The sequence below is a fragment of the Drosophila obscura genome, unplaced genomic scaffold (genome assembly GCF_018151105.1).
Source record: "Drosophila obscura isolate BZ-5 IFL unplaced genomic scaffold, ASM1815110v1 contig_36, whole genome shotgun sequence".
Taxonomy (NCBI): domain Eukaryota; kingdom Metazoa; phylum Arthropoda; class Insecta; order Diptera; family Drosophilidae; genus Drosophila; species Drosophila obscura.
Genome location: NW_024542824.1, coordinates 1,872,601 through 1,899,973, shown reverse-complemented (window position 1 = coordinate 1,899,973; position 27,373 = coordinate 1,872,601). Strand labels below are relative to the sequence as shown.

The 27,373-nt window shown below is 54.6% G+C and overlaps 1 protein-coding gene across 1 annotated transcript; it reads right to left on the bottom strand.

Annotated features, from left to right (window-relative positions):
- Window positions 1-1,743: 1,743 nt before the first annotated feature.
- On the bottom strand, window positions 1,744-22,478 carry LOC111078969 (cadherin-related tumor suppressor). The gene is made up of 8 exons (XM_041594765.1): window positions 20,133-22,478; window positions 16,767-20,081; window positions 13,151-13,459; window positions 12,860-13,093; window positions 12,586-12,787; window positions 12,229-12,521; window positions 5,597-11,928; window positions 1,744-5,529 (listed from the first exon to the last, which is right to left on the bottom strand). Exons 1-8 carry the CDS (start codon window positions 22,350-22,352, stop codon window positions 2,745-2,747), a joined length of 15,690 nt encoding a protein of 5,229 aa, XP_041450699.1. The 5' UTR covers window positions 22,353-22,478; the 3' UTR covers window positions 1,744-2,744.
- Window positions 22,479-27,373: the final 4,895 nt, after the last annotated feature.

The window sequence follows — 27,373 nt, the reverse complement described above, 5'->3', positions numbered from 1 at the left end:
TGTGTACGTTTAACACTCCAAAATATATGATTGTATGCATAGAATAGTTTTTAGCATGCCGAAACCGATTTTGCTTGAGTTAATAAATACAATATATAAAAATAAAAAATGTTTTTATTTGTTATTTGTTTGATTTATTTGAAATTGCACATTTACATATACATACATATCCCTAATTAAGACAGGTTTCTTTTATAAATTACATATTGTGCAAATGCCGTTGAAAAGGTTGATAGTACCTTCGTCAGTTGTCGCTTTGGAGTTAAGCGGCAGGGTATTCTGGCTATGTGGTCTTGTATTCTGATTTGGAGCATTTTGAGTATTCACTTCTAGGTGTGCCAGCAGCAGCCAGCATTCTACTCTATAACGGAAGAAAAAAAAGGAAGCGAAAAAACTCTTTAAAACGCGTAATTTTCGTTTGAATTGTTCAATTTGTAAACAATAACAAAGCTACGCATTGCTTTTAGCTAATTGCATTCTAGTTTTTACATTTTTCCCTTTATTTTACTTTTTTGTATCGTTTTTCGTGCTTGTCAGCGATAAATTATACGTCCCCTTTTGTCAGGAGAATTATTTCGTTTCATATCAGTCAGCTTTTGTCAGCGAGCAATTATAATTTTTCGTTTCATATCAGTCAGCTATTGTCAGCGAGCAATTATAAGTTTTCGTTTCATATCAGTCAGCTATTGTCAGCGAGCAATTATAAGTTTTCGTTTAATATCAGTCAGCTTTTGTCAGCGAGCAATTATAATTTTTTCGTTTCAGATAAGTCAGCTTTTGTCAGCAAGGAATTACAAATTTTCGTTATATATAAGTCAGCTTTTGTCAGCGAGCCATTCGAATTTTACGTTTCGTATCAGTCAGCTTTTGTCAGCGAGCAAATTTAATTTATCGTTTCATATCAGTCAGCTTTTGTCAGCAAGCAATTAGAAGTTTCCGTTTCATATCATTCAGCTTTTGTCAGCGAGCAATTAGAATTTTGCGCTTCATATCAGTCAGCTTTTGTCAGCGAGCAACTCGAATTTTTCGTTGCATGTCAGTCAGCTTTTTTCAATGAGCAATAAAAACATTTTTTTTGGGTTTTTTAACATTTTATTACATTTTTATATTTATTTTACATTTTTCCAAAATTTTTAAATTTTTCATAAATTTTAAAATTTCATTTTGCCCCCCGTAAAGTATCGACACTAACCATACATATTGTATTTATTTCCCACCCCAACCCACTTTTCCCATTCCTCATTCCTCATTTATGTTGCGACAGGTCATCTCAGGTTGCTACATCAGCCCCCAAAACAAAACGAAAAACCACTTTCGGTTCAAGCGGCCAAACATTGTAGAACCCACACAAGCACAGTGTGTAAGAATACATGGCACACACACATTTACGTAAGCTGAAATCTCAAGAATCTCTCTGACATCTATTTACTGTATAATTAGTGCTCGAGCTTTTATAGTCTCTGATGATATGAAAAACCGACGAACTAATTTTTGAAAAATGTATACTTAACCAAAAAAACTAAACTAAAAACTAAAAAAAAATTGTGTACTTTTATTTACTAAACAGAATTAGGGGTGTCCGCCTAAGGTCACGTCTAATGTAAATACATACGTACAGGATACTTTATGGTTTTGGAAACGATTCCTCTGGCTGTTCCTGGATGGCGAGAGTCCGGGCATTAAAATCTCGATTACGAAAATTCGATTATTTTTCTTGGCAAATTTAATGATGTAACACATCAGAACGGTCCTGTAGCAGGACCAAGTGAGTTATGGTAGGGGGGATTTCCCCTCTCTCCAACTCCGCCTTAACCTAACCTAATGATGTAACACACCATCAGAGTTATAGCGAAAATCATCCAAAAATATCCTAATCCAGGGATATCATAGCCAAGGATCAACTCTTCCATGATCGTGAGGAAGTTTTCTTTGCAATTGTAGCAGTGTTTGCAACAGCCTCGGCGGGCCCATCGAAAGTTTCAAACAGTTTACAGCATTTCAGAATATTTATGCTAGTGTTTTTTTTTAGGTATTTATTAACATTTTACTACGTAAGTAATTAAAATACCAATTTTACATGTACATGATCAAATGTAAGAGTATTGTATGTCTAGAGGAATGCGAAGTATTTCTGAATGTCATTGTCTATGGCTACGACTAAGGCGGTTAGGGGAAGTGTCGGTCGGAGTAAGGTGAAGTGGGTAGTGGGTGTCAATAAGTTAGAGCAATGTTTATAATGTAATGTACTTAAATGGCAATAAATATCAATACAAGCAGTAGCTACTGGAACTAATTTAATATAGCACACAGAAAACATATACACAAGTAAGGAAAGTAATTATCAATTAAATGATCCAATTTTTCTTTTTGCGGCTTCCTCAACATATATGTACATACACACTACAATATGTACATATGCATATAGATCAGTCAAAAACCTTAATGGAAGTTTACTTAGGATGGTTTGGCCTTGATACAAGGCGTTCAATTTGCAACTAGTCTCTAAATTAATACAAGGCATAAGATCTACGGATCTACAGATCTACGAAATTAAAAGCTACTTAAGTATCTTCGTTACGTTTTCGTTGTACATTGCGAAATGGAATGGCAATACTTAACACCTACTTAGAGGGATGGGTGAGGGGTGAGGAGTGGCAATTTTACACACAATTTACACATTAATTTCTGCCTTGCATTCCTTGCTTGTACTGGTTGCTGGCTAGCTGGCTAGCTGGCTGGTCGGTCTAAACGTACTCCTCTGGTGCTGCCTGGCCATTCGAGGGCATTCGCAGAGTGGACACGGACTGTGGCTGCTGCTGTTGTTGCTGCTGCTGTTGCTGCTGCTGCGTGCCCGTCGTATCGGGCAGCTCTGCGATATCCTTGAACACGCCCATCAGATTCTCATAGCTTGGCCCCCAGTTTAGCAGGTACTCCCAGCCCAGTGTTGTGGCGGATGGGGAGGCGGCGCCGTTCGCTTTGCGATAAATGCCGCTCAGGTGGTTGGCAATGTCGTCGTCACTGGCCACGAGAGTGCTGAGCGAGCCGCGGAACGAGGATTCGAAGCCATCGTATGGGTGCGGCGGTATGGGCGGGGTTTTCACGACACTCGGATTCCGGGTGGGCTCACCGCTGAGCGCTCGAGCGACAGGACTGCGGCCATCCAAGAGGCTCTTGCTGGTCGAGTACTTCCCATCCCCACTCAAGCTGTTGTTGTCGTACTCGATCTCGGAGCAGGTGAAACTGTCGTTGCCGCTCTCATCGGTCGAAGTTGAGCTGTGGGCATCCACGTCAGTGTTGTGCATGCCACCGCCCAAGGACATGTGCAGGGCGCTGCTGGGCACTCGTGGCGCCTCGCTACTGGAGGACACAGCGTCGAGTGTGGAGACGAGGCTGCAGGTTCTCGGACGGGCATTAAGGCGTTCGATCTCCTCGGCCGTCAGACCCATCGAGGTTTGTGGGGGCGCCTGCTGCGGCACGCCCGGCTTCTGCCGGCTGGCACTGGAGCTCTGCCCAGAGAGTTGCGACATCACGGGGCTGTTCAGGCTGCGCTCACTGTTGCTGTGCAGGGCATCCTTGCCCACGCCGCCAGAGCTGGAGGTGGTGGCCAGCAGCGCGCTCTGCAGCGGCTTGCCCGAAATGTCGTGCAGCGTCAGAATGCGCGGCTGCTGGGAACTCAGCTCCGAGCTGGGCGAGAGACGCGCCAGCGGTGTGCTCTGATGGGTGCGAGAGGCACTGTTCGGCGGCGGCGGCTGTCCGCCCTGGTTGCGGGACACGAACGGAGCGTTGACGGCGTGTCGTGGCGAGTGCCGATGCTGCTGCTGGCTGGCGGCGCTTTGGTGCTTGTGGTGGGTGTAGGCGGCCACCGGCGGAGAGGTGGCCTTGTACTTGCGCATGCCACCCGCCTCGCGGTAGCCCTTGTAGTGGTACACAATGTCAATGTCCGAGGGAGCGATGGAGCTGGCGTTCTCCAGGTCGTAGTGTTCCGGGTATTCGGAGCCCATGTCCACGGAGCTGCCGTGGTCGAGCGGATGCATTGAATTCGGCGGCGGTATGGACAGATGGTGCTCCTCCCTGATAAGGGGACTCTTGCCCACGACCTCCCGTTCTATGATGTCCGGTCGCTGCGGACGCTGCTGTGGCTGTGGCAGCTCTGCCGTGGGTGTCAGTTCGCTGCGTTCCTTGAACTTCTTGGTGAGGAGCTCCGGGCCCACCAGATGGTGGGTGGGTGGGCGCAGGTGCTCGCTGGCTCCCACCGGTGGAGCGGGGGCTTCGTTGGGGTGCAGGCCTCGTGCCAGCACGTGATCCACTTGACTCTGCGGCACTGGTGGCCCGCCCAACACTCCGCCAGGGTGTTTGATTTTGAAGCCCGGCACGCCGCAGCTGAGGCTGCCAATCTTCTCCTGCTTGCCACGGAATCGGTATATCACGTACGATCCCAGGATGGCGACCACCAGAATGACGAAGAACACGATCACCAGAGTGATGCCGATGCTCAGTGGGTCCGCCACTTGGGCCGCATCCACGCCAATGTCCCCGCTGCAGCCGAGCTCCACTTTTCCGTGATGCCGCACCTCGGGAAAGATGCTGCCGGACCCGTTCAGTGGCTGCAGCTCGTGATTGATGGTGAAGTTTGCCACGCAACCGACAAACACTTCGGCCTGCTGCTCACTGGGCGCTCCGCCCACAGTCAGTGTGGTTAGGTACGGGTCCAGGAAGTCGTGCACACCGGCAATGTCGAGCTCGTCGCCCACCTGATGGCCGTCGATGAACAGCTGCAGACTGCGACTCTCGCTGTGCAGACTCACGTTGTGCCACCGGCCATCGTGCAGCGTCGCTGGCTCCTGCACCGTCATGTTGATGGTCAGTTGTTGCTTGGAGAAGTAGACGAGTCTTCCCTCCTGCAGCGACAGCGAAGTGAACATCTGATTGGTGGCCGAATACAGGAGCAGTCCTTGCGCCTTGTAAGTGCGGAAGAGCAGACTGAGTACCTTGGGCGCTTCGTATATCTGGGATGCTGCCGAGATGCTAATGTTCTTCCTGGAGCTGGCACTGGCACTGGCACTGACACTGACGGTTTGGCGTCTTTCGCGTGTGCTAATGTCCGACCAAGCGTCCTTGCTGTTGTACAGGTTGTCCAGCAGCTGCATGCGACGATGCAGCTCGGAGATTCTGAACTCAAGGAAGGCCCCGCCGCTCAGGGTGACTGGCTCCAGGGAGTCGGAGCAGTCGGGCGATTGCAGGTGCCCGCCGCATTGGCACAACGAGCTCGACCAGCGGTCTATACACTGCCCGGCGAACCCTCCGCAGCGCTCTGCCGCCAAGGAAGGCTGACACGCCTGCCGATTGCATCCGGGCAGAATGCCCCTCTTTTGGAGCGGTGTGCTCAGGTTCAGCGAGCGTCCGGCGATGTGCACGCTGTGCAGGCAGCCCACCAGATCATCGCTGTGCACTTGGCCAGGCCGCTCGAGGATGGGATCCGCAGAGGCCAAGCCACCGATCAGCAGCGGTTGCTTGTTAAAGTTGAGTGTGCTGTGGGGGAGGGGGAAGGGCATACATATTATACATATATATAGAGATGTAATGTATCAGTACTCACCCCACTGGACCCACTTCGTCCGCATAGCAGCTGGAGTCACCCGGAGTGCACTCGGCACACACGTCCCCAGAGTCCGCACACTTGGCCACGCTCAGCGACATGACCCGTCCGTTGCGTGTGGCCGTAACCTTGTGCCAGCTTCCATCGGCCAGATTGCGGCCGGCTATCACGGTGCTGATGGCCGTTCGGGCCCCGCCCGACGAGAAGTAGGCCTGGCCCTGCACCAGCTCAATGGCCAGGAAGTCCGAGCGGCCGCCACTGTGCATGCCGTAGTTGTAGAGCAGCAGGGAGTTGGGCTTTGTGGTGGCAAACACAATGGATATGTCGTTGGTGGTCACGTCCAGGGCGGGGAAGGTCATGAAGGAGAGCGGCTCGAAGCCGTAGCTGAAGCGCTCGCAGTGTCGCCCGTAGCGACCCGAGGTGCAGCTGCACTTGTATCCCGGCTTAAGGTTGACGCACAGGCCGCCGTGCAGGCAGGGATTGGGTCGGCAGGAGTCCGAGACGCTCTCGCACTGGTTGCCCCGGAATCCCGGCCGGCAGAGGCAAAAGTACGACGATCCATCGGGGCTGCGTTGGCAGCTGCCTCCGTTGCGGCAGGGCTTGCTCCAGCACACGTCGCTGCGCTCCCGCTGGCACTGCTTGCCATCCCGGTTCGCTGGACAGACGCACTGGAAGTCGGTGCCGATGCGCCGGCACTGGGCCTGCAGCTGGCAGGGATTGGGCAGACAGGGGTCCTGCCGCCGGTTGCACTGTTCCCCGGAGAATCCATTGGTGCACTGGCAGCTGTAGTCATGCACGATGCGTGGCCCACTCAAGACGAGCGTCGGACTGTCCACGCTGGCGTAGCTGTGGGTGTCCAGCAGTCGGATGGCGGCACTGCATACGCCTCCATTCTCACACACTTCGGGCTCGCTGCACGGCTCGTAGCCAATGACCACCTCCTTCTGCAGCAGCTCGGACAGAGCGGCTCGCTTCTCCCGGAGACGCTCAATCACGTGGCGCGGCTGCTGGTAGCTGCGCTTGGCGGTGCGCACGGCCAGCAGCACCTCCAGGCTGCTGGCATTCCCCCCGTTTCCCAGGAGGCTGTACAGGAAGAGCTCATCGTCGCTGGCCAAGCGGGCCTTGAGCATATCCACAACGGAGCGATAGTGCTGCGCCAGGAACTGCGTCGCTGTCATGTTCCGCACCAGGACGGACACCGTGTGGGCAAGTGTCTCATTGTTGAAGCTGTGGAAGTCGACGGTCAGCTTGGAGGTGACATCGCTGTGCTTGCCATCGTTGCCCGTGTAGCTGTAGGCGTAGGCTGTGGGCGTGGTGTGCGCCGTGGTGTACAGGTCGCAGCCTCGGGGTATGGTCAGCTGCAGCTGTCCGTGGGACTGAGTCTGCAAGCGGCAGCGATAGTCGCCGACAATATCCACGTCATTCGGATGGATGTCGGCCAGTTTCAGGTGCGCGGGCAGGTCTCCGTTGAAGATGCTGACGGCCACGTGCAGGTTGCGTGGCGTCGATGGATTGTCGTTCTGGTCGAGCACGGTGATTGTGAGCGTGTGCTGGGCCCGCTGCCTCGGCTTGCCGCTGTCCTCCACCTCAATCACCGCCTCCAGGGTGGGCGTGATCTCGCGATCGAAGCTGGCCGTGGACTTCACCAGGCCGGAGATTTTGTCCACACTCAGCCAGGATTTGTGCTTGCCCGCCACCAGCTGATAGCTGAAGGGTCCGCCGTTGCGCGGCAGATCCGGATCGGTCGCCGACAGTGTCATGATCGATGTACCTGGGGCTTCGTTCTCGGAGACGTAGCCGAGTAGACCTTCGGGCGCGAACACCGGACCATTGTCATTGACGTCATCCAGATCTATGCGGACTGTGGCGCTGCCCGTTTGGGGCGGCAGGCCGGTGTCGATGGCCCCAATCACCAGGCTGTAGTGGGCGATATCCTCGCGATCCAGCCGCGCAGCCGTGCTTATCTCCCCGCTCTGGACATCGATTTTGAAGCCCTGCTTCAGGTTGCCGTTGATGATGGAGTAGCTGAACTGGTTGTTCTGCGGCCGCACATCCTTGTCCACGGCTCTGACTGTCGTGACTTTGGTGCCGATCGGAGCGGCCTCCGAGATGACTGACGTGTAGTAGCGCTTGAGGAACTCGGGGGGATCGTTGCCGTCCTGAATGGAGATAATGACCTGCGCCTCGTCGGTGTCGTTGCCCCTAATGCTGCCGTAGTTCTTGGCCATGACTGTGAGCACCACCCGGTTCTGAGTCTCGCGGTCGAGGTGCCGGGCCACGTGGATTACACCCGTGTAGGTGTTGATGGCGAAGCCCTTGTCGTTGCTGGAGCCCACCAGCAAGTAGTAGACGCGCCCATCCTCGCCGCTGTCCTTGTCCGTGGCCTGGACGGCGCCCACAATGGTGCCCACGGCCGATGTCTCGGACACATCGAAGTGGAAGACGGGCTGCAGGAACTGCGGATAGAACTCGTTCACGCCCAGGATGTGCACGTGCAGCGTGGCGTAGCTCTCCATGCTCGAGTCGGGGTTCTTGGCCTTCAGCTGCATCGTGTAGGTGCGCCGTTCCTCGTAGTCGAAGGTGGCCGCGGACGAGATGCTGCCGTTGCTCGAGTTCATCACGAAGAAGTGGCGATCGGTGCCGCTCGGCAGGAAGGCGTAGTGCACGATGGCATTCTTCGGCGAGTCCTTGTCGGTGGCGTGCGCCTGGAACACGAAGGTGCCCACTGGCCTGTTCTCCGCCACGTAGCCATGGTACTCGGACTGATTGAAGAGCGGCGGATTGTCGTTCACGTCGGTCAGGATGATGGTCAGCATGGCCACAGCGGACAGCGGCTGGAAGCCCAGGTCCTGCACTGTGATATTCAGGTGGTACTCCTGCACCAGATCGTAGTCCAGCTGCTGCCGAATCAGAATCCCGCCCGTGAGCTCATCCACCAGGAAGTCGCGGCGTTCGTTGCCGCCCGAAATGGCGTAGCGCAGCATTCCATTGGGCCCCACATCCTTGTCCGTGGCGCCCACTGTCAGGATTGTGGATCCTATCGGCTCATTCTCGGGCACAATCACCTGGTAGCTGCGCGCTGTAAACTCGGGCGTGTGGTGGTTCTCGCCCGTGACCACAATGGTGACGCGGGTCTGGTCCGACTGCGGCGGCACCCCGTGATCGATGGCCTTGACGGTGAGCTCGAAGCGGGAGTTCGTGGGCACATTCAGGAGGGGCTTGGCCAACGATATCCAGCCATCGTGCTTGCCGATGGCGAAGGACGCGCTCAGGTTGCCGTTCACCAGGGCATAGTCCATCTCATTGGCGGCACCCATGTCCTGCTTGTCCGTGGCATGCACCCGCACAATGCGCTGGCCCGGACGGGCGTGCTCCGGCAGCGGCGACAGGTACGCGGCCTGCTCGAACTTGGGCGGATTGTTCTTGGCATCCACAATGTTGATGTTCACCAGACACTCCGAGTAGAGGGGCGGCTTCCCATTGTCCGTGGCCAGGATCGTGAGGGCGTACATGTTCTCCGGAGAGCGGACGTACTGCGATCGCTTGTACTGGATCACCTTCTTGCTGAAGATCTCGCCCGTGGCTGGATCGATGCTGAACATGGGCGACGGCTGCTGCAGCGAGTACGAGATGACAGAGTTGGGACCCTGCTTGTCCCGGTCGGTGGCTATGATCTGGCCCACAAGGGCCACCGGATGCAGCAGCTCCGGGAAGCTGAAGCTGTAGAAGCTATGCTCAAACTCCGGGGCATTGTCGTTCTGATCCTGGATGGTGATCGTGATGGGCGTCTCCGCTCGCCAAGCGCCGTCCGAGGCGACCACCTTCAGTATGTACTCGTCCTGCTGCTCCCGGTCCAGATGTCCCGCCACGGTGATGTTGCCGCTGAGGGGCTCGATCCTGAACTTCTCCCCCTCATTCGCGCTGAAGGAGTACGTGGCGTTGGCGTTCTGGCCCAGGTCCAGGTCCGACGACGTCACGCGGATGACAAAGCTCCCGATCTCTGCGTTCTCCGTTACGTTGAGCGAAAAGAGTCGCGTGAACTTGGGCGGATTGTCGTTCTTGTCGAGGAGGTGCAGCAGCACGCTGGCTGTGCCCGTTAGCTGAGGCACGCCCTGATCGACGGCCTCCACCACGAAAGCGTAGTCGCTCAGCTCCTCGCGATCGAGTCGCATGGTCGTGTAAATCTCGCCGGCATCAGTGATCTCGAACGTGCCCTCGTAGTCGTTGCTCAGACGGTAGCTGACCTCCCCATTGTCCCCAGAGTCCCGATCCCTGGCCTTGACAACGGCAATCAGCTGCGGCGGCGACTCCTCCTCCAGAACCTCTGCGTTGTAGATGAGCCTCTCCATGACCGGGGCATTGTCGTTGGCATCCGTCACGTTGATGGTCACCAGCATAACGCTGCGCAGGCTGGGCATGTCGCCATCGGCCGCCTCCACCCAGATCTCGTACAAGTGCGTCAGCTCATAGTCGAGGCCGTCGCGACCCACACTGAGGGCTCCGCTGCTGGCATCGATGCGCACCGCGTCTCCCATATTGCCACCGGCTATTCCATAGCGTACGTTGCCGGCGGATCCCTTTTTGGGCGAGGTGGCTGTGACTTTGGTGACAATCTTGCCCGGCTGCACATCCTCCGGCAGGGTGAAGCGTGTGTTGGCCATGTACGAGTACGTGGGAAAGAGTTCGGCGGGGCGCAGCATCACCGACAGCTCCGCCGTGGAGGTCTGCGGTGTCTGTCCCTGGTCCGTGGCGTGCATTTGGATGCTGAAGATCGCGGGGTCGCCAGGGGGTTTCTTCTTGCTCTTCAGCTCCAGCCTTGTGCTTATCGCTCCCGTCTTGACGTTCACCTCGAAGCACTCCTGGTCCCTGCCACTGATGCTGTAGTGGATGACGGCATTGTCGCCCTCGTCCAGGTCCACGGCCCTGGCCCCAAAAACAAACTCTCCCGCTGCTATCCTGTCTGGCACCGCAATGCTGTAGCTGCCGGACTCGAACTTGGGCTCATTGTCGTTCACATCGCCCACGCTAATGGTGAGATTCACGGACGAGGCACGGGGCTCGGTGATGGAACTATCCTGGGCCATGAGCGTCAGATGGTACACGGCGGTCTCCTCGCGATCCAGCACAGTGGCTGTGGTGATCTCTCCCGTTTCCGTGTCTATGTGGAACCGCGCCATGTGCTCGCCCAGCAGATTGAAGCGAAGCTTCGCGTTCAGCCCCGCATCCCTGTCCGTGGCTGTGGGCTGCAGCACCAGGGTGCCTATGGGCAGGTTCTCCTGGATGCTGGCGTGGTACGACTGCAGCTCGAAGACGGGGCCATTGTCGTTGATGTCCTGCACCTCGACGCGCACGATGCCAGTGCCTGTGAGGGGCGGGGATCCCGTGTCCATGGCCACCAGCGTGAGTATGTATTCGCTCTGCATTTCGCGGTCGAGCGGCTTCAGCAGGGCGATGGCGCCCGTCGAGGCGTTTATGCGGAACAGATCCGTGTCGCCCTCCTTCAGGAAGTAGCGCACCTGCGAATTGAGGGGCGGTGTGTCCGCGTCGTACGCGTTCACCGTGAGGACGTAGCCATCGTTCGGCGGCACCGTGTTCTCCATGACACGCGCCAGGTACGGCGAGTCGAGGAACGTGGGTCGATTGTCGTTAATATCGAGGATGCCGATGGTCAGCTCCGCCGTGTCACTGGCACTGTTCTCCACGGCACAGTCCTCGGCGCGCACGGTGAGGGTGTAGCGTGCCTTCCGCTCGTAGTTCAGGTTCTTGGCCACCCGCACCACGCCCGTGTCCTCGCTGATGCTGAAGTCCTGGTTCTGGTCGCCAGTCATAATGGAGTAGCGAATGCGGCCGTTGGCTCCCTCGTCCACATCCGTGGCGGACACCTGCAGCACCATCGCCCCAATGCTGGCGTTCTCCGCCACCGAGGCCGAGTACTGCTTCGGATCGAACACTGGACTGTTGTCGTTCTCATCGAGTATTCGCACCAGCAGCTGGGTGGCGGTGGCCTGCGGGGGCTCCCCCCGGTCGCGTGCCGTTATATTCAGAACGTAGCTGGAACGCAGCTCGCGGTCCAGGGCATCCACAACGCGCACCAGGCCGTCGGTCGGATTAAGGGAAAAGGGAAGCGGCTCAGCAGCGTCATCGTCGTCGTCGTCGCCTGTCGCTGCCTCCTCAAGCAGATAATCGATGTAGCCATTGCGTCCCTCGTCGTAGTCGACGGCTTTCACCGCGATAACAACCGTATTGATGGCCACGTTCTCCATGATCGACGTTTCGTTTGCGGAAACGAACACGGGCACTTCGTCGTTGACATCTTTGATGAGTATCGTTACCTGTGGCGACAAGTGGAGGGCAAAAAGGGGGATTAGCGGATCGTAGATATCGATCTTAGGCTTAGGCTAATTGTGTGGATAGGCTGCCATGAAGCTGCCGATCGATGGCAGCTGATAAAACGGTAAACACACTTGAAACGGACCCCGCGATGGCCCAAGCAAATCTCTTAATTAATTAGGGCTGTTGCTATTGCAACTGTGCGGAATATTCCAAGGAGGAGCCGCCTCGAAAGACGCTTTTTCCTGGTCCTGTCTTTTATATATTGCAATAATTTCAGAGATCCCTGCCCGCCCGCTTACCTTCACAGTCGATGAGAGTCGCTGCTGCTTCTGATGGGCCAGAAACTGTTGCTGCTGGTGCGTCTGCTGGTACCGTCTGGGCGAGCGGTACTTGAGCTTCAGCTGCGTCTCCTCCAGCTCACTGAAAGTGGCAATTTCATCGGCACAGTCGCGGGCTGTCACCGTCAAAGTGTACGAGGAGCGGCGCTCCCGGTCGAGCTGGCGACGCGTTCGGATGGTGCCGTTGCTATCGATGCCAAACTCCTCGTCGGCGTCTCCTGCTGTGATGATGTACTCGATGAGTCCATTGTTGCCTTGAAATGAACAATAATTAAATTAAATAATAATAATAGTTGAAGGTTCCTGGCTGTAGCTTACCCGAGTCGATGTCCTTGGCTGAGACAGTGACCACCTCCATGCCCGTGGGCACATTCTCAAACACTTCGCTCGAGTAGCTCATGGGATCGAACAGGGGCGCGTTGTCGTTGAGGTCGAGAACGTTGCAGTACACTGTGATGGTGGTCGATAGGCTGGGCTGACCACTGTCCTGGGCCTGCACAATCAGAATGTAGTGCTGCACCTGTGCGACCCAAAGGAAAAGCAATGTGTAACGACACTTGTGGATGGATGGATGGATGGCAGGGGTACGTACCTCTTCGTAGTCCAAGCGGGCAGTGAGGGTGAGCATCCCCGTTTGCGGATTAAGGCTGAATACATCGTTGGCCCAGTCCGAGACGACGCCGTAGGACAGCTGGGCGTTCGGGCCGAGATCCGCATCTCTGGCCACCACCTGACCCACCTGATAGCCCCGGGGAGCATTCTCCGGAATATCGAACGAGTACACGGCCTCCTCAAACATCGGTGGATTGTCGTTGGTGTCGCTCACCTGCGGGCACACATTAGGTTAGGTTGGAGTCCAAAGCAAAGGAAGGGATTCGCTTACCTCGATGGTTATGTAGGTCTCCGTGTACTGTACCCCATCGGAGACCCGAATGCGCACATCGTAGTTGCTCTTCGTCTCCCGGTCGAGGGTGTCGTTCAGCGACAGCCTGCCAGTCGTCGGATCCAGCTGGAACTTGCCGTCATGGCCGTTAATCAGCATGAACTTGACAGTGCCCAGGGTATCGGGATCGTGGGCGCGTATCGTTGCAATGGTGTGTCCGATCTCCAGCTCCTCGCTGACATTGTAAACGAATGGCGCATCGAGGAACTGCGGGGGACTGTCGTTCTTATCGAGAACTGTTACTTTGACCTGCCGAATGGAAGAATAAAACATAACAGTGAGAACAGTGACCCATAAAGCAGCTACAATTACGATTACGAGTACGAGTATGTGTGGTACAGTGAAGCAAATAAAACGAATGCCGAATGCCGATTCCATCAAGCGGAAACTCGTTCCATATTTGGCACTAAATACACCAGAATACAGAATGTATCTACGAGTGCCCGTACCCAAACTTCTGTCGCAATGTCAATCGCATTCTTCATCTCTGTGGCCTGGGCTTGACCCGCTTACGCTTTGGCTGTGTGGCTGTGGCTTTAGCCTCCGTCTCTGGCCATATGCGCAGCCAGTTACGTGAACTTTCCGCCCGAAGCTGAAGCTAAACCTGAATGTTCCGCTTGTTTATGACCGAGCGGAATATATAGTTTAGGCCAGCCACTCGCATGACCGCCATTGAGTTCCAACACAAGCAAAAACCGGCTAAGCCTACTCGTTCGTTGGTACTTTAACAAATTTACTTTTGGCTGTCGCCATTGTCACCATTTAACATTCATTTGAATTTGATATGTCTGTGCGTGCAGCATGCCTCTGGCATCTATCTCTCTGCAAGTGGTGGAGTCCCGGAACATGAACATTTCACTACAAGACACACACCACAAGGGAATCTCGTAGAGTAGTGTAGTGTAGTGGGGCATATGTGGGGTAGGCGTTGAACACTCTGGGGGGACTCTCTAAACCCATTATTTCCCAGCGGAGTCTGGAGAGTTTTTCCCATTCCCATTCCCTAGTTCCTAGTTTTAGAATCAATCCTCTAATCAAGCCGCACTAAAATCGTGGCCGTTGGGCCACATAAACCGAGCTCGTAACTCTTGCTTAACTTTAACTTCCACACACAGTGTCCAGTGCCCAGTCTCAGTCCCACTCTGGACTCCGGACTCCGGAGGACAAAAGCCAAGAAAGCAATAAATACGCCAGAAGAAGAGAGACCAGACAGAGACAGAGCCAGGAGACTGAGGCTCTGCACGTAAAATATAGCATCGTGTGCTGGTGGGGCTGGCTGGGTGTTAAGTCGGTCGCTGGTGAGTCCAGGGAAGTGCATGCGAGTAAATACTGCATTTGTAATAAAATTTATGCAAATTTGTAACATCAGACAGCGCCTTGAGTGTGCCATTCAACAGACAACGACTAGGACTAGGACGTGGATGGAATGGGATGGAATGGGATGGGATGGGATGCATTGCTGAAGCGATCCTCAGGAGGAGCCGCACATTAGTAGACACTCAGGCCGGGCCGGGGCGGCTGTTTGGCTGTTTGCCTGTTTGCCTGTTGGGCAGTTTGGCAGAGAGTCGAGTCTATCAGCAAAACACCATTTACGGCCCCGGGGCAAAGTGAAATGTGTGCAGCTAATTGAACTAATTTGAGCAGTGGAAAGCGGGTGCAGCTGCAAGAAATGTGACCATTTGTCAATCCCCTTAATGGCCCACGGAAGAGGAACACTGCACTACACGACACGACACTAGAAGACACAACACGACTCGTAGCGGAGCGGAGTCGAGTGGAGTGGAGTGCAGCAGTGATTAGCAATAGGATGGCAATAAATTTGCGTAAAATTCTAGACCTGATCTGTCCTGAGACCGGCGACATTTTGATTGAAAGCCAGCAGCCCAGCAGCAGCCGCAAGACAATCTCTCCATTTCCGTTTATGCCACGCGTTTTCTCTACTCATTTCTACTTCTCTGTGTCTCTCTCTCTCTGTTCCTCTGCGCTTTAATTGAGTCTCGTCTGTTTTCAATCGGTCATGCGGCCAAAGCAGGTCACTCGCAGGCCGAAGCAGACTAGCAGACTAGAAACCGACACTAAGCACCAGTCAGTCCATTATCATTATAATCCCATATTGCCCGGGCCTGCCCGATTGTTCCGGCTGTTTCAAATTTCACGGGCTTAGTATTGGCCACCGGATGAAGGGACAGTCAGTCAGCGTGGCCGGCGGCGGCGACGGCGGCGGCTGGCGAATATTTAAAATTAACGCAAATAAAGCAACAAAAAATTGAAAACATGACAATCGTTTTAAATCAATGCAACCCAACAATGAATTGATTGAAACCCTCTTCGCACGCGAGCAACAGCCAGGGAAACATCCACTAAACCATAGTTCCATGTAGTGCCAGCGACGCATGTGTCTGTGGCTGTGTCGGTGTGTGCCTTAAACGCTGCTTCGTGCCCCATGGAGATGCTGCTGCGACTGCTGCTGCTGCCTGCTGCCTGCACGAAGCTGGAACTGGAACTACAGCGCTCACATTTGCATGCGTACATTGTTGGCATACCTACGCATCCAACGTGTCTGTCGGGGTCCCGCCACGAACACGCGGATCGGTATTAGCATCGGGGTCGAAGGGAGGAGAGCAGTGCAGAGCAGAGAAAGGGCCGACCATTCCGATGGCTGCCTGCAAACAGAGCAGCTCAGAGCGACGTCGGGGGATTTTTTTGTGCTTATATGTATTTTTATTCTTGCTTTATTTGTGCCTGCTTTCTGCCAGAAAACCAGTAAAAGAAGGCCAGCAGCAGTCGAGTTCTGTGCGGGGCGGGGAAGACTGGGGGAATGATGCTGTGCAGAGGAGATGCCTTGACTCCTGGCGTGTAGGGTACCAGCAGCAGCAGCAGCAGCAACAGCACCAGCAACAGCACCAGCCATAATTAAAGGCATCTGCCAATGAAGCAACTTATTATAATTCTATCCCTGCGGCCCATTTATGCAGGCAGCTCTCTGCGATGTAAAATATATTTTCTCGATACACAGGTCTGGCTGGTTTCCTCTTCCTCCTTTCCTTTTGCTCTCCTCCCTAGCCCAGCGCCTCTATCAAATTCATTCAGCAGATAGCAGGAGAGCCAGAGAGCAGGAGAGCAGCTTAGGGACGCCGAATCCGCCTGTTGTTTGTCTGTTAATTTGCATTTCAAGGCATAACCGCATCTGCATGTAGAATGTCCGAGTCCGAGTGCGAACCGAACCGATCCGATCCGAACTGGGGCCTCACTTGGAGTTGCAAGCTCCTTGGAGCGCTCCAGCGGCTCGCGTGTAATCAACATTTCATATCAGCACAAGACATTAAAAGCGCATTAGTGCGGTCTCGACTTGCACTGATAAGCCGGGCCCTTAAAGCTGCCCTGGCCCAGTAATGGCTGCCACAATGGGCCCAGGCCAGGCCAGGCCAGGCCAAGCCAGGCAGAAGGAAAGGCAAAAGAAGTCTCAGCGAGCCTCTGCTGCATCAGCATCTGCCCTCTGCATCATGCGAGTGGAATGTGAAATGTGAATGTGAATGTGGGGGATATGGGGACTTACCTTTGTGTGCGCTGTGCGCGGCTGTCCGCCCAGAGCGATGGCATAGACCTCCACCTCGTAGCTGTCCGGCCCGGCCTCGCGGTCCAGTTCGGCCGCCGTCGAGAGTATTCCCAGCTTCGCATCGATGTCGAACAGGCGGTCCACCTGCACGGGCAGGGCTCTGTTCCCCGCAGTCACATTCGTCACAAAGTACTCGATTTCGGAGCCCGGAAGATGGGCACTCACCGTGAGGATGCTCGTGCCGATCGGCTCGTTCTCATACACGGAGCCGGACAGGGCGTTGGGCTGCTCGAAAAGGGGCACGGGCAAATCGTTGCCGGGCGTGCCAGGCGTGATGATCGTTATGTACACCTCGCTGCTCCTTCGCTCGCTCTGCACCGCCTCGTCCGTGGCCTTGAGGGTGAGCTGGTGCCGGATCTCGGGCTTGTACTGGGCCCCCGGGCTGAAGGTGATGATGCCCGTGTTGCGCTGCAGCCGGAACAGCTCCTGCTGGCCGCTCACGATCTCGTATGTGACCAGGCCATTGCTCGAGGAGTCCGCGTCCCGTGCTTGCACCTGTATCACGGGCTCCTCCCTGTTGGCCAGCAGCTTCAGTGGCAGGATGGCCGCATTCATGGACACAAAGATGGGGGCATTGTCGTTGATGTCCTCGACAATCACCGTCACCAGCTTCTCCGTGGAGAGCTGCCTGCTCGAGGGCTGTGCTCGATCGGTGGCCACCACCGTCAGCCGGAACGTGTCTATGGTCTCGCGGTCGATCTCCCGCAGAGTGTGGATGACTCCCGTCTCCGTGTTGATGCCAAAGTGCCGTCCGCCCGCCAGCTCGGGCTCCTGCCTGCTGATGGCATAGCCCACTTTGCCGTTCAGTCCCGAGTCGGGATCGTCCGCAGTGACGGTGACTATCGGGGTCTTCAGGGCAATGCCCTCCTTGATTTGCCGCACAATCGCCGTGCTGGGGAAGATGGGCGGATTGTCGTTGTCGTCCACGACCACCACGTTGTAGAGGACGGTGGTGGACAGCGACGGAGTGCCGCAGTCCGAGGCCGTGATGTTGAGCGTGTAGCTGGTGATGTCCTCGTAGTCGAGCGCCTTGTGCAGATAGAGGCTGCCGCTCAGGCTGTCGATGTGGAAGGTGTCCCGGCGGTTGCCCGCCGATATGCTGAAGACCACCTGGCTGTTGACGCCCTGGTCCGCATCGCTGGCCCGGAAGCGCATCAGTTCCGTGCCACTGGGGCTCGTCTCCAGCACCGACACCTCGCTGCTCGACTGCGTGAACTCCGGGGCGTTGTCGTTCTCGTCCAGCACCACAATGCTGATGCTGGCATTCGAGCTGAGCGGCTGCTTCAGGGCTGCGTCGCGGGCCACGACGACCAGGTGATGCACATCCTGGGACTCGCGGTCCAGCTTTCTGGCCAGCGTCAGCTGCCCCGTGGCACTGTCCAGGCTGAACAGGCCCGCTCCGTTGCCCCTGGCGAGGGAGTAGTACACATCGCCGTTCAGGCCCTCATCCGCGTCCTGGGTGAACACGTGCATGATGTGCGTGCCCTCGGAGGCGCCCTCGGAGAGGGTCACATGGTACGGGGCACGCAGGAACTCGGGCGCATTGTCGTTGACATCCGTGACAATCACCTTCACCTTGACCTTGTCGTGCAGCCGCGGACTGCCGTTGTCCGAGACCATCGCCTCCAGGATCATATAGTTGGCGTATCCCCGGCTGGCACTGCGCTCCTCTTCGCTGCTGCTGCTGCTGCCCTCCGTGTTCCGGTTCTCCTTGACCAGGGCCTCCCGATCGAAGGGCCGGAGGGTCTTGATGAAGCCGTTGCGCGTGTCTATCGTAAAGTCCTGCGTCTGCGTGGACAGCGTGAAGCTGAGCTCTGCGTTGCGGCCAATGTCCCGGTCCACGGCCAGCAGTTTGCCAACGAACGTGTCCGCGGGCGCGTTCTCCGGAATGCTGAAGGTGAAGGTGCTGTTGGTGAACTGCGGCGCATTGTCGTTCTCATCGATGACATGGATGACCACGGGCACAACGGAGGAGCGCGAGGGGTCGCCCGCATCCTGGCAGGACACTGTCAGGGCGTAATAGTCGCGCTCCTCCCGGTCCAGTGGGGCACGCACGAACAGATAGCCGTCCGGGAATACGCCGAACATGCGATCCGCGTTCCCCTCAATGATCTCGTACGAGATGCGGCCGTTCTCCCCCAGATCGATGTCGGTGGCGGCCAGCGCAAAGAAGCGCGTGTTCACCTTGGTCGTCTCCAGGAGCGACGTCTCGTACGAGGTGTGGTCGAACACGGGCGTGTGATCGTTCACGTCGGCAATGTGCACCAGGAGGCTGAGCCTGTTGGACAGCGGCGGGCTGCCCGCATCCGTGGCCATCAGCTCCACGCGCAGAATGGAGCCCGGCTCCGCTCGGACCGGGCGCTGCAGATACAGCACTCCAGTCACTGGCCCAATCCGGAACTGCTGGTCCGGGTTGTGGGTGAGGTTGTAGCTGACGCGACTGTTGATGCCTGCGTCCCGGTCACGCACTCGCGACAGGTAAATCTCCTGCCCCACGGCAGCGTTCTCTGGCAGCGAGATCGTTGGCTCAGCATCACGATCCAGAGCGAAGCTGGGCGCATTATCGTTCAGATCGATGATCGCAATGTTGACATTGCACTTGCCATACACAATCCCAGTGCTAGGGCCAGGGCCAGAGCCAGAGCCAGTGGCAGTGGCAGAGTTGGAACTGGATGCCAAGATAACCAGCCGATAGTGGGACTGCTCTTCTCGATCGATGGGGCGTGCGGTGGTGATGCGGCCAGAGTGGGGATCGATGGCAAAGTTGCCAGCCCTGTCCCCATGGATAATGACGTACTCGATGGCAGCCACCTGTCCCTTAACCTTAACCTGCACAAGTCCCACCTCGCGACCGAGGCGCGCCGGCTGCTGCTCGTGATCCTCGGCAAGGTGAAACTCATAGGCGCCCTGGCTGCCACACTCCAGGTCTGTCCCTGTCCCTGTCGCTGTCTCTGTCTTCGACAGCAGCACAATGTCCACGACAGCGTCCTGTGCGCTACGTCGCTGGCCCGAGTCCCGGGCAGAGACCAGCAGCTTATAGTGGGGCTTTGTGGCGGTGCGTAGCATGTCGCCACGCAGCAGCACAGCGCCAGAGTGCGCGTCAACGTGGAACACGCCCTCGCCACCTGACTCCAGGGTGTACGTAATTAAGGCATTATCGCCCTCGTCCCAATCTGTGGCCGTGACATGGAGCAGCGTTCGTTCCTTTGCCTTCCCGCTCCCGTTCCCAGTCTCAGTCTCATTCTCCATCTCCATCTCCTTCTCATTGGCATGGCCATGGCCATGAGCATGAGCATGAGCATAAGCATGATCATCCACGTCGCTGAACGTGTAGATGTAGTGCTTGGGATAAAACTCGGGATCGTTATCGTTGATATCTGAGACGCTCAAGTAGACGGTGGCCGTGGCCGACTGTGGAGTGGGTGCACCCTGGTCGCGGGCGATCACAAAAATTTCATAATTCGCCATTGTCTCACGATCGAGCGCCTTGCGCGTCGTTAATTGGCCCGTTATGGAGTCGATCGCGAACTGCTGCGGATAGAGACGCTCCACGCTGGGCGCCAGCGCGAATGCGACAGAGCCGTTCGTGCCCTGGTCGTGATCGGTGGCAGTCAGCATGGAGACCAGGCTCTGGGGTGCCACGTCCTCGCTGAGGCTCACGTTCAGATGCCGCTGCCCGAACTGCGGTGCCTCGTCGTTCTCGTCCAGAACGGTCACCTTCAGCTGCGTGTAGGCGAACTTTGGATTGGGGCCGCCGTCGCGGGCCGATATGCTCAGCTCCACGCTGTCCCTGATCTCCCTGTCCAGAGCACCGGCTGTGGCAATCAGGCCGGTGGCGGCGTCAATCGAGAACCACTTGAGCTCGTTGCCCGAGAGGATCTCGTAGTGGATCTGCGCATTGACACCCGTGTCCTCATCCGTGGCCGTTATCGATGCCACGTAGCTGCCGGTGGGTGCCAGCTCGCTGAGCACCGCCGAATACTCGGACTTCTCGAACACCGGGTCGTGGTCGTTCACATCGTTCACGTCTATGATCAGATGGGCCGTCGTGGTGCGTGCCGGCGTGCCCTTGTCCATGGCCACGACGGTCAGGTTGTACTTTCCGATCTCCTCCCGATCGAGCACTCCGTTCACGCGCACAATGTGAAAGAGTGGCGTCTTCTCCAGCCGGAAGTGGCCCAGCTCATTGCCGGACACGATCCGAGTGGTGGTCTCTCCGTTGAGGCCATCGTCCGAGTCAATCACAGACACGGCGGCCACGACGGTGCCGTTGGCGGCATTCTCATCGACGGTGGCCACGCTGCCAGTGGGTGGAAAGTACTGGAATCGAATGATGGGATCGTGGTCGTTGGTGTCCAAGAGGTTCACCGTCACATAGGTGCGCCCGTCCTGCCGCGGGGAGCCGTGGTCCCGCGCAAACACCGTGAAAACACAGCTCTTCTGGCCCCCGCCTCTGGCATTCTGCTGCGTCTGCTGGGGGCAATTGACGCGCTCCGTGGTGGAGATGACGCCCGTCTCCGGGTCCACTGTGAACTGGTGCTCCGTTTCGGCCAGATAGTACGTCAGCTTGCTGTTGTCGCCCAGGTCGTTGTCCGAGGCCATGACAGTGACCACTGGGGTGCCGGCCACAGCCGTCTCGTTCAGCGAGACGTTGTAGTCGCTGTGGTCGAAGATGGGCGGGTTGTCGTTCACGTCCAGAATGGTCACGTTCACCTGCAGGTATCCCAGGCGGGGCGGGGAGCCGCCGTCGCGGGCCGATATGTTCAGCTGGTAGCTGCCCCGCGACTCGCGGTCCAGGTTGCCCGTCGTCTCCAGGTGCAGGTAGGATGTGTCCCCGCTGGGATTGGTGGTGGTGGCCAGGCGGAACTTGTGGTCCACGTTGCCGTCCACAATCTCGTACTGGTCGGTGACCCCGTTCTCGCCGGTGTCCGCATCGGTGGCTGCGTCTAGCAGCAGACGCGTTCCCGACACGGCGCTCTCGGAGAAGGAGACCGCGATGCTGGGCTCCGGAAACTCGGGCGCATTGTCGTTGATGTCGAGCACCTTGATGCGGACCTCTATGGGGTAGGTGGGCTGCGAGGAGAGCACCACCAGGTCGTAGTGGTCGCGCATGCCCTCGCGGTCGAGCACCAGGTTCGTTTTCACCTCCCCAGTGACGGGATCCAGCGAGAACTCGCGCGGGGGCTCGTTGAAGCGGTACGTGAACTTCGGCTTGGTGGGTATGAAGCCCACGAGGGTGCCACGCGGCTGGCCCTCGAGCACCTCGAAGTCTGCACTGGTGTCAACAGCGCGGGACTGCATCTCGCCCGCCGGCGAGGAGCTGCGTCGCCTCGGAAAGGCCGCGTACTGTTCGTAGGTGGTGGCGTAGCTGCGCCCGCGGGGCGCTAGTAGCTCCAGCGTGGGCCCCAGCTTGATCTCTTCCGCCTGGCAGCAGGGGTCCATGGCAGACAACAGGAACAGGAGCAGCAGCGGAGCCCCAACTGCTGCCTGCGTCCCCCATCCGCGGCCACGGATCCGCCCGTCCATCGTCTCTTTGGAGCTCCTGGGAGCTGATGGTGGCCGTAGTGGGCCGTGCTCCTTGATTTTCGCACTGTCTTCGTCACTTCTTCTCCTCTTCCTTTCCCTTTCCCTTCCCCTTTGTCTTTGTTTACTTTTCAATGTTTTCATTTGCTTTTTTACTTTCTGCTTTGCCTTCTTTGCATTTTTACGTCATTTCACGTCTTTCGTATGGTTTTTCGATTCGCCAGTAAAATTCGCCTGAAAAAAAAAAATATATGAGTAGAATTAGTCGACTTATTAATGGACAATTAATGCGCTTATCGAATACGAATATCAGCACGTGCTTTATAGGTTATGTACATATGTATGTCGGGTCTTGGTTACATTTTGCACCGGTTTCAGCATTCTGTTCCGCCCTTTTCCAACATTTCTCAAAATATAAAATCAATTGCCTGCGACGCAATTGCGTCTCCCTCTCTGTCTCACCCACACTCATCATTGCAGAGGCGCTGCTTTGATCCTCTCTGAGCGAGTCTATCACTACACTCACTCTCTCTCTCACACAGGTAATAGAATAGACAGACGACAAGAAGAACTGTAAATCGACCAGGGAGATGAGCACACAAGAAGGAGAGTGATAATACACTGAGAACAATCACATAGGGAATTCCATAGTAGCAGACAGAATGAAATACACTGAGAATATCAGATATTATCATTATTATGATTCGACATGCTTATAGCATACTTGTTGGAATAACACTTTCAATTAACCAATTTCGAGCCAGCGCGGCATAGCAACCACCATTTCATACTCCGTCGAGCATAAAATTGCATGCGGCACTCAATCGGGCGGCGGGTGCAAGAAGCTCTTCGCTCTGCGGTCCCCAGTGGCATATGAGGCGCGAAAGCGTAAAGTTTAGCCAGTGCTAAACTGCAATTCTGCTGCCACGAAGTGTGGCAAGCAAATGACTGAGGAAACGAACTTAAGCCTAATTTTCCCAGCTAATAAATCAACCCCTATTAGCCCACGCCTTTGCCATGGACTGGGGATCTTTTGCAGTCAAAATAGAAATACGGGCAGCGTTTGAAGTGTTCGAATTGATTGAAGGCAAGGCCAGGCAAGGAGAGGCACGGCTACGGCAGGGCAGACACAGCTCTTCTTAGGCTTTTTGGAAAATCTAATCAAGATTTAGGCGGCGTCTATTAATCAAATGAAATTCCAAAGCACACACACACAGGCAGAGGCAGAGGCAGAGACAGAGACACAGTGAAGAAGGGAGGGGAAACAGCATCGCATCCATTAATACCATGCGTGTCAGCTTTGGACTAAATTAATGCTTTGTGGGCAATCTCTTGTTAGTTTTCGATTCCATAAGAGTATCAATACAAAGACGGGAGACCCCCTGCCCCGCTCAGCGATGACCAAAGCCCAAGAACAACGTGCAGCACTGTATAGAATCGAGAATCGAGCTCTAAAACTGATTCGTATTCGTATTAACACTCGAATAGCGTAAAATCCCAAATGGACAGCAACAGCAGGGAGTGCTCGACCACGGTATACCCTGCCGCTCACCACGCATGGAGCACCATTGTTAGAAATGATAATACCCATTGGAAGGAAAAAGAAAAGGGTATATGCCACTGCTAGATGGACTAACTAGACAAAAGTATGGCAGGGGACCCGCAGTATCTGTCAGAATGTGGGCTGTGGATCGGATCTCTACGAGTATGCAGACATACATACATATGTATGTATGTGTGTAGCTGAAAATGCGTCGTAAATTTCGTTTTTGTTGTCCCGAAGCGAAGCTTTTCAAGCCGAACCCGTTCATTAATCTTCAAAATCTACCTGCTCTAATGGTATTGTTGGATGTTGTTGCTGGCTGGGCTGTTGCTGCTGCTGTTGCTGCTGGTTCTGGTGCTGTTCCTGGCAGACTTCTCATTTCGTTTTTGGTCTCTATCAAAGATATTTTTGATTTCTTAGTGTTTTGTTTTCTTTATTGCGGGACGGGACCAACACTCACACACACACACGTACACGTAACCCAGAAAGGGGTCTGTACCTGTGCCTGGCCTGTCTCTTGTTTCTATCGAATACCAAATACCGAATACCGATTGCATTAGTAAGACATTCAAAATGGTCCCCGAGTATTTCAAACTTTTTGAAACTTCTCCCCTTCTCCACCCCGCAACCTTCACCCAACAAGGCGAGCATGTCACTCTCATTGTACCGGTCCGGTCCAGATGTTTCCGATGTAAGTGAAGCCCTCGGGGGCGATATTCGCCAGTCAGTGTGCAGATTGAACTCCAAAAAGCTCACTCCGAAGAGTTCACTGTTCAATCGTGTTAGTGAACCCAGAGAGCCAGGCATCGAGATTTAAATATTGGCCCCACGAATGTCTCGAGGAAGGGAAAGAAAGGCAAAAGCCATTTGTTTGATTGATGTATGCATATTGTTTTATCTGTCTCTTTTACACTTTCCCATACTCATCGCCGGCCCATGGCATATCTGGTATCTGGTTTCCACGCCATTAATATCGATGGGATGGCTGTGCGGGCTATTTTTGAGAGCTCATAAATACGATATCTGTGCATGATTTGGCTCTGTCTCAGCCTCTGCCTCTGCCTGGTCCTGTATACACATACCGTAGTATACCAGATCAGAGCGAATTTGCAATGCAAATTCAAATACACAACAAAGGGCAGAGCGTAGAAAATATGCAAGTATCGCTAGAACAGAACAGAACACAACAGAACAGAACAGATATCTTTCGGCGACAAGGAACAGAGTCGTCGAAATTTCGTGAGGAACGCTCATTGCAGCATCGCCTGGAGCAAGACGAAGAGGCAGTGGCAGTGGCAGAGGCCCCAACACACCCATGCCCATGCCCCGCGCCCGATCCTTATTATTATGAATTTTTATTTTATTTGGGCTTTTCACTTTACATCTCACTACAAGTCGAAGCAAGCAGCCGAGCAGCAGAGCTGCGGAGTGGAGTGGAGTGGAGGAGCTTTGTGAGTTTGGAGTTCGGGTTTGGGTTTGGGTTTGGGGCAAAGAAAACGTGTTTTTCATATTTCCATATTCATTTACATTTCGCTGCTGAGCGGCGTGCAAGCGCAAGCCGATACCAGGCACAGATACAGATACACAATGGACACACCATGGCCATGGAGAGGGGTTACAAGATTTTGAACAAAAAGGAATATTTTCTTTCTTCTTTCTTTTGTCGATATTTCTTACAATAACAAAACTCACAGAAAACACACAGAAAATGCTCAACCATTTCAGCCATTACGTGGCAACAGCCATTTGTGCGCTCGCTCAACTCTCGGCTCAGCTCAACTCTCGGATCGGATGAAATCGGCTCACGGTCCCCAGCTATGGTTGAGCCCCAGCATCTCAGCATCCGACAACAACAACAACAACAGAGGCCAACCTTTACTTCAACCACAACGACAGCGGCAACGACAACGACAAGAGCAGCAACTGCCCCTGCCACTGCCTCTGCCTACGTTACCGTTGGCTTTGGCTTTGGCTTATAATAATTCAACAATTAATCTTATTTGTGTTAGTCGCGTCAAGACGCTGCGGCTCTGTCTGCTCAAAGGTACGAGAGTACGAGTAATCGTATGTGCTGTACGTGTGTGTCACATACATTTTACATTCACATTCATCGTTTCCTTTTGCATACCACACTTTTATTGTATTCATTTCTAATGAATGCCAATGCATTAGCCAAAGCTGTTTGCAGTGCGCGTGGGCGTGCTCCCAGAATGGGAATGAGCGGAAAAGCGATTTGTTTTCTGGTTTATGGATTTTATGCAAATTTTTAGTTCGAGTTTCAGCATTGGTTTGGATCATTGGTAGATCCATTCCCCAACTCCCCAACTCAGTATCAGATCAGTGTAATCCCCTCCAAGCTATATGCTCAGGCATGTGCTATCCATAGCATAACTATGAATATTTGTATGTACATACATACATAAGTATGAGGAGTACCTACCATTTTTCTTCACATTTTTACATGCATTTTAGTGTTGGTGGGCTCGCACGGATACGGACACGGACACAGGCAGAGGCATGGATACCGATACCGATGGGGGCACACACACACGAACGCACAGGGGCACAAACGGCCGCAGACGCAGCATATTTTTTTTTTTTTTTAGCAAAACGTGTTTTGCTTCATTTTTCGCTCTTGTATATGGCTTGTTGCAGCAGTGGCTGCTGCGGCTGCTGCGGCTGCTGCTGCAACGTTGTTGGAATTTTTCACTTATAAAAATTTGCAACGGCGACACACAGATGCACACGCACACACACAGGCGCAGCAGGTACACAAATACACTTGGGGCCAGAGCACAAAATTTGCCAGCTGCTTTGGATTTATATTTCAACAAATTGATTTGGATTTGTGCCTAGAGAAGGAAGCACTGCACTGCACTGCACAGGGGCACCTTCGGAGGAGGCGGCCTTATGTTCGGATATATGCAGTGGCATGTATCTCCCAGTTGGGTAAGGCAAACCGAATCCAAGTCTCCGACGCACCTTCACTTTTGTCAACCGTTTCACGCACGCGCGCCTTTTCAAATCGCAGAACTCGGCCCAAAGCCTCGCTCAGTGGTCGCAACGTAACTGAAAACTGAATGCCGAGCGCCACGAGTGGAGTTGCAAGCAGAGATTATGAGCATAGCGGGAGCCGACCCGAACCGAACCGAACCAAGCCTGCCTTGGAAAAGCCGCCTGACAGGTTTAGGCCAAGAGAAGAATCTCACACAGAGAGACGTAGAGAGAGAGAGCGAAAGAGAGAGAGACTCTGCTGACCGCCATATACGTGCCAAATGTGGTAGCTTGTTCTTCAGCGCTCTTCTCTGCGCTCTCCTGCCCAGTCTACCTGTTGTGGCAGCGGCGTTGTGGCAGCGGAGGCCTGCAACACATTTTTCACTTGTTGCAGTTTCGTTTTTCATTTTCTTGTTCGGAAATGTTGCCTGTGCTGCGCTCTCTCTCTCTCTGTCTCTCTCTCTGGGCAGCTCTTCTATGAAACTAT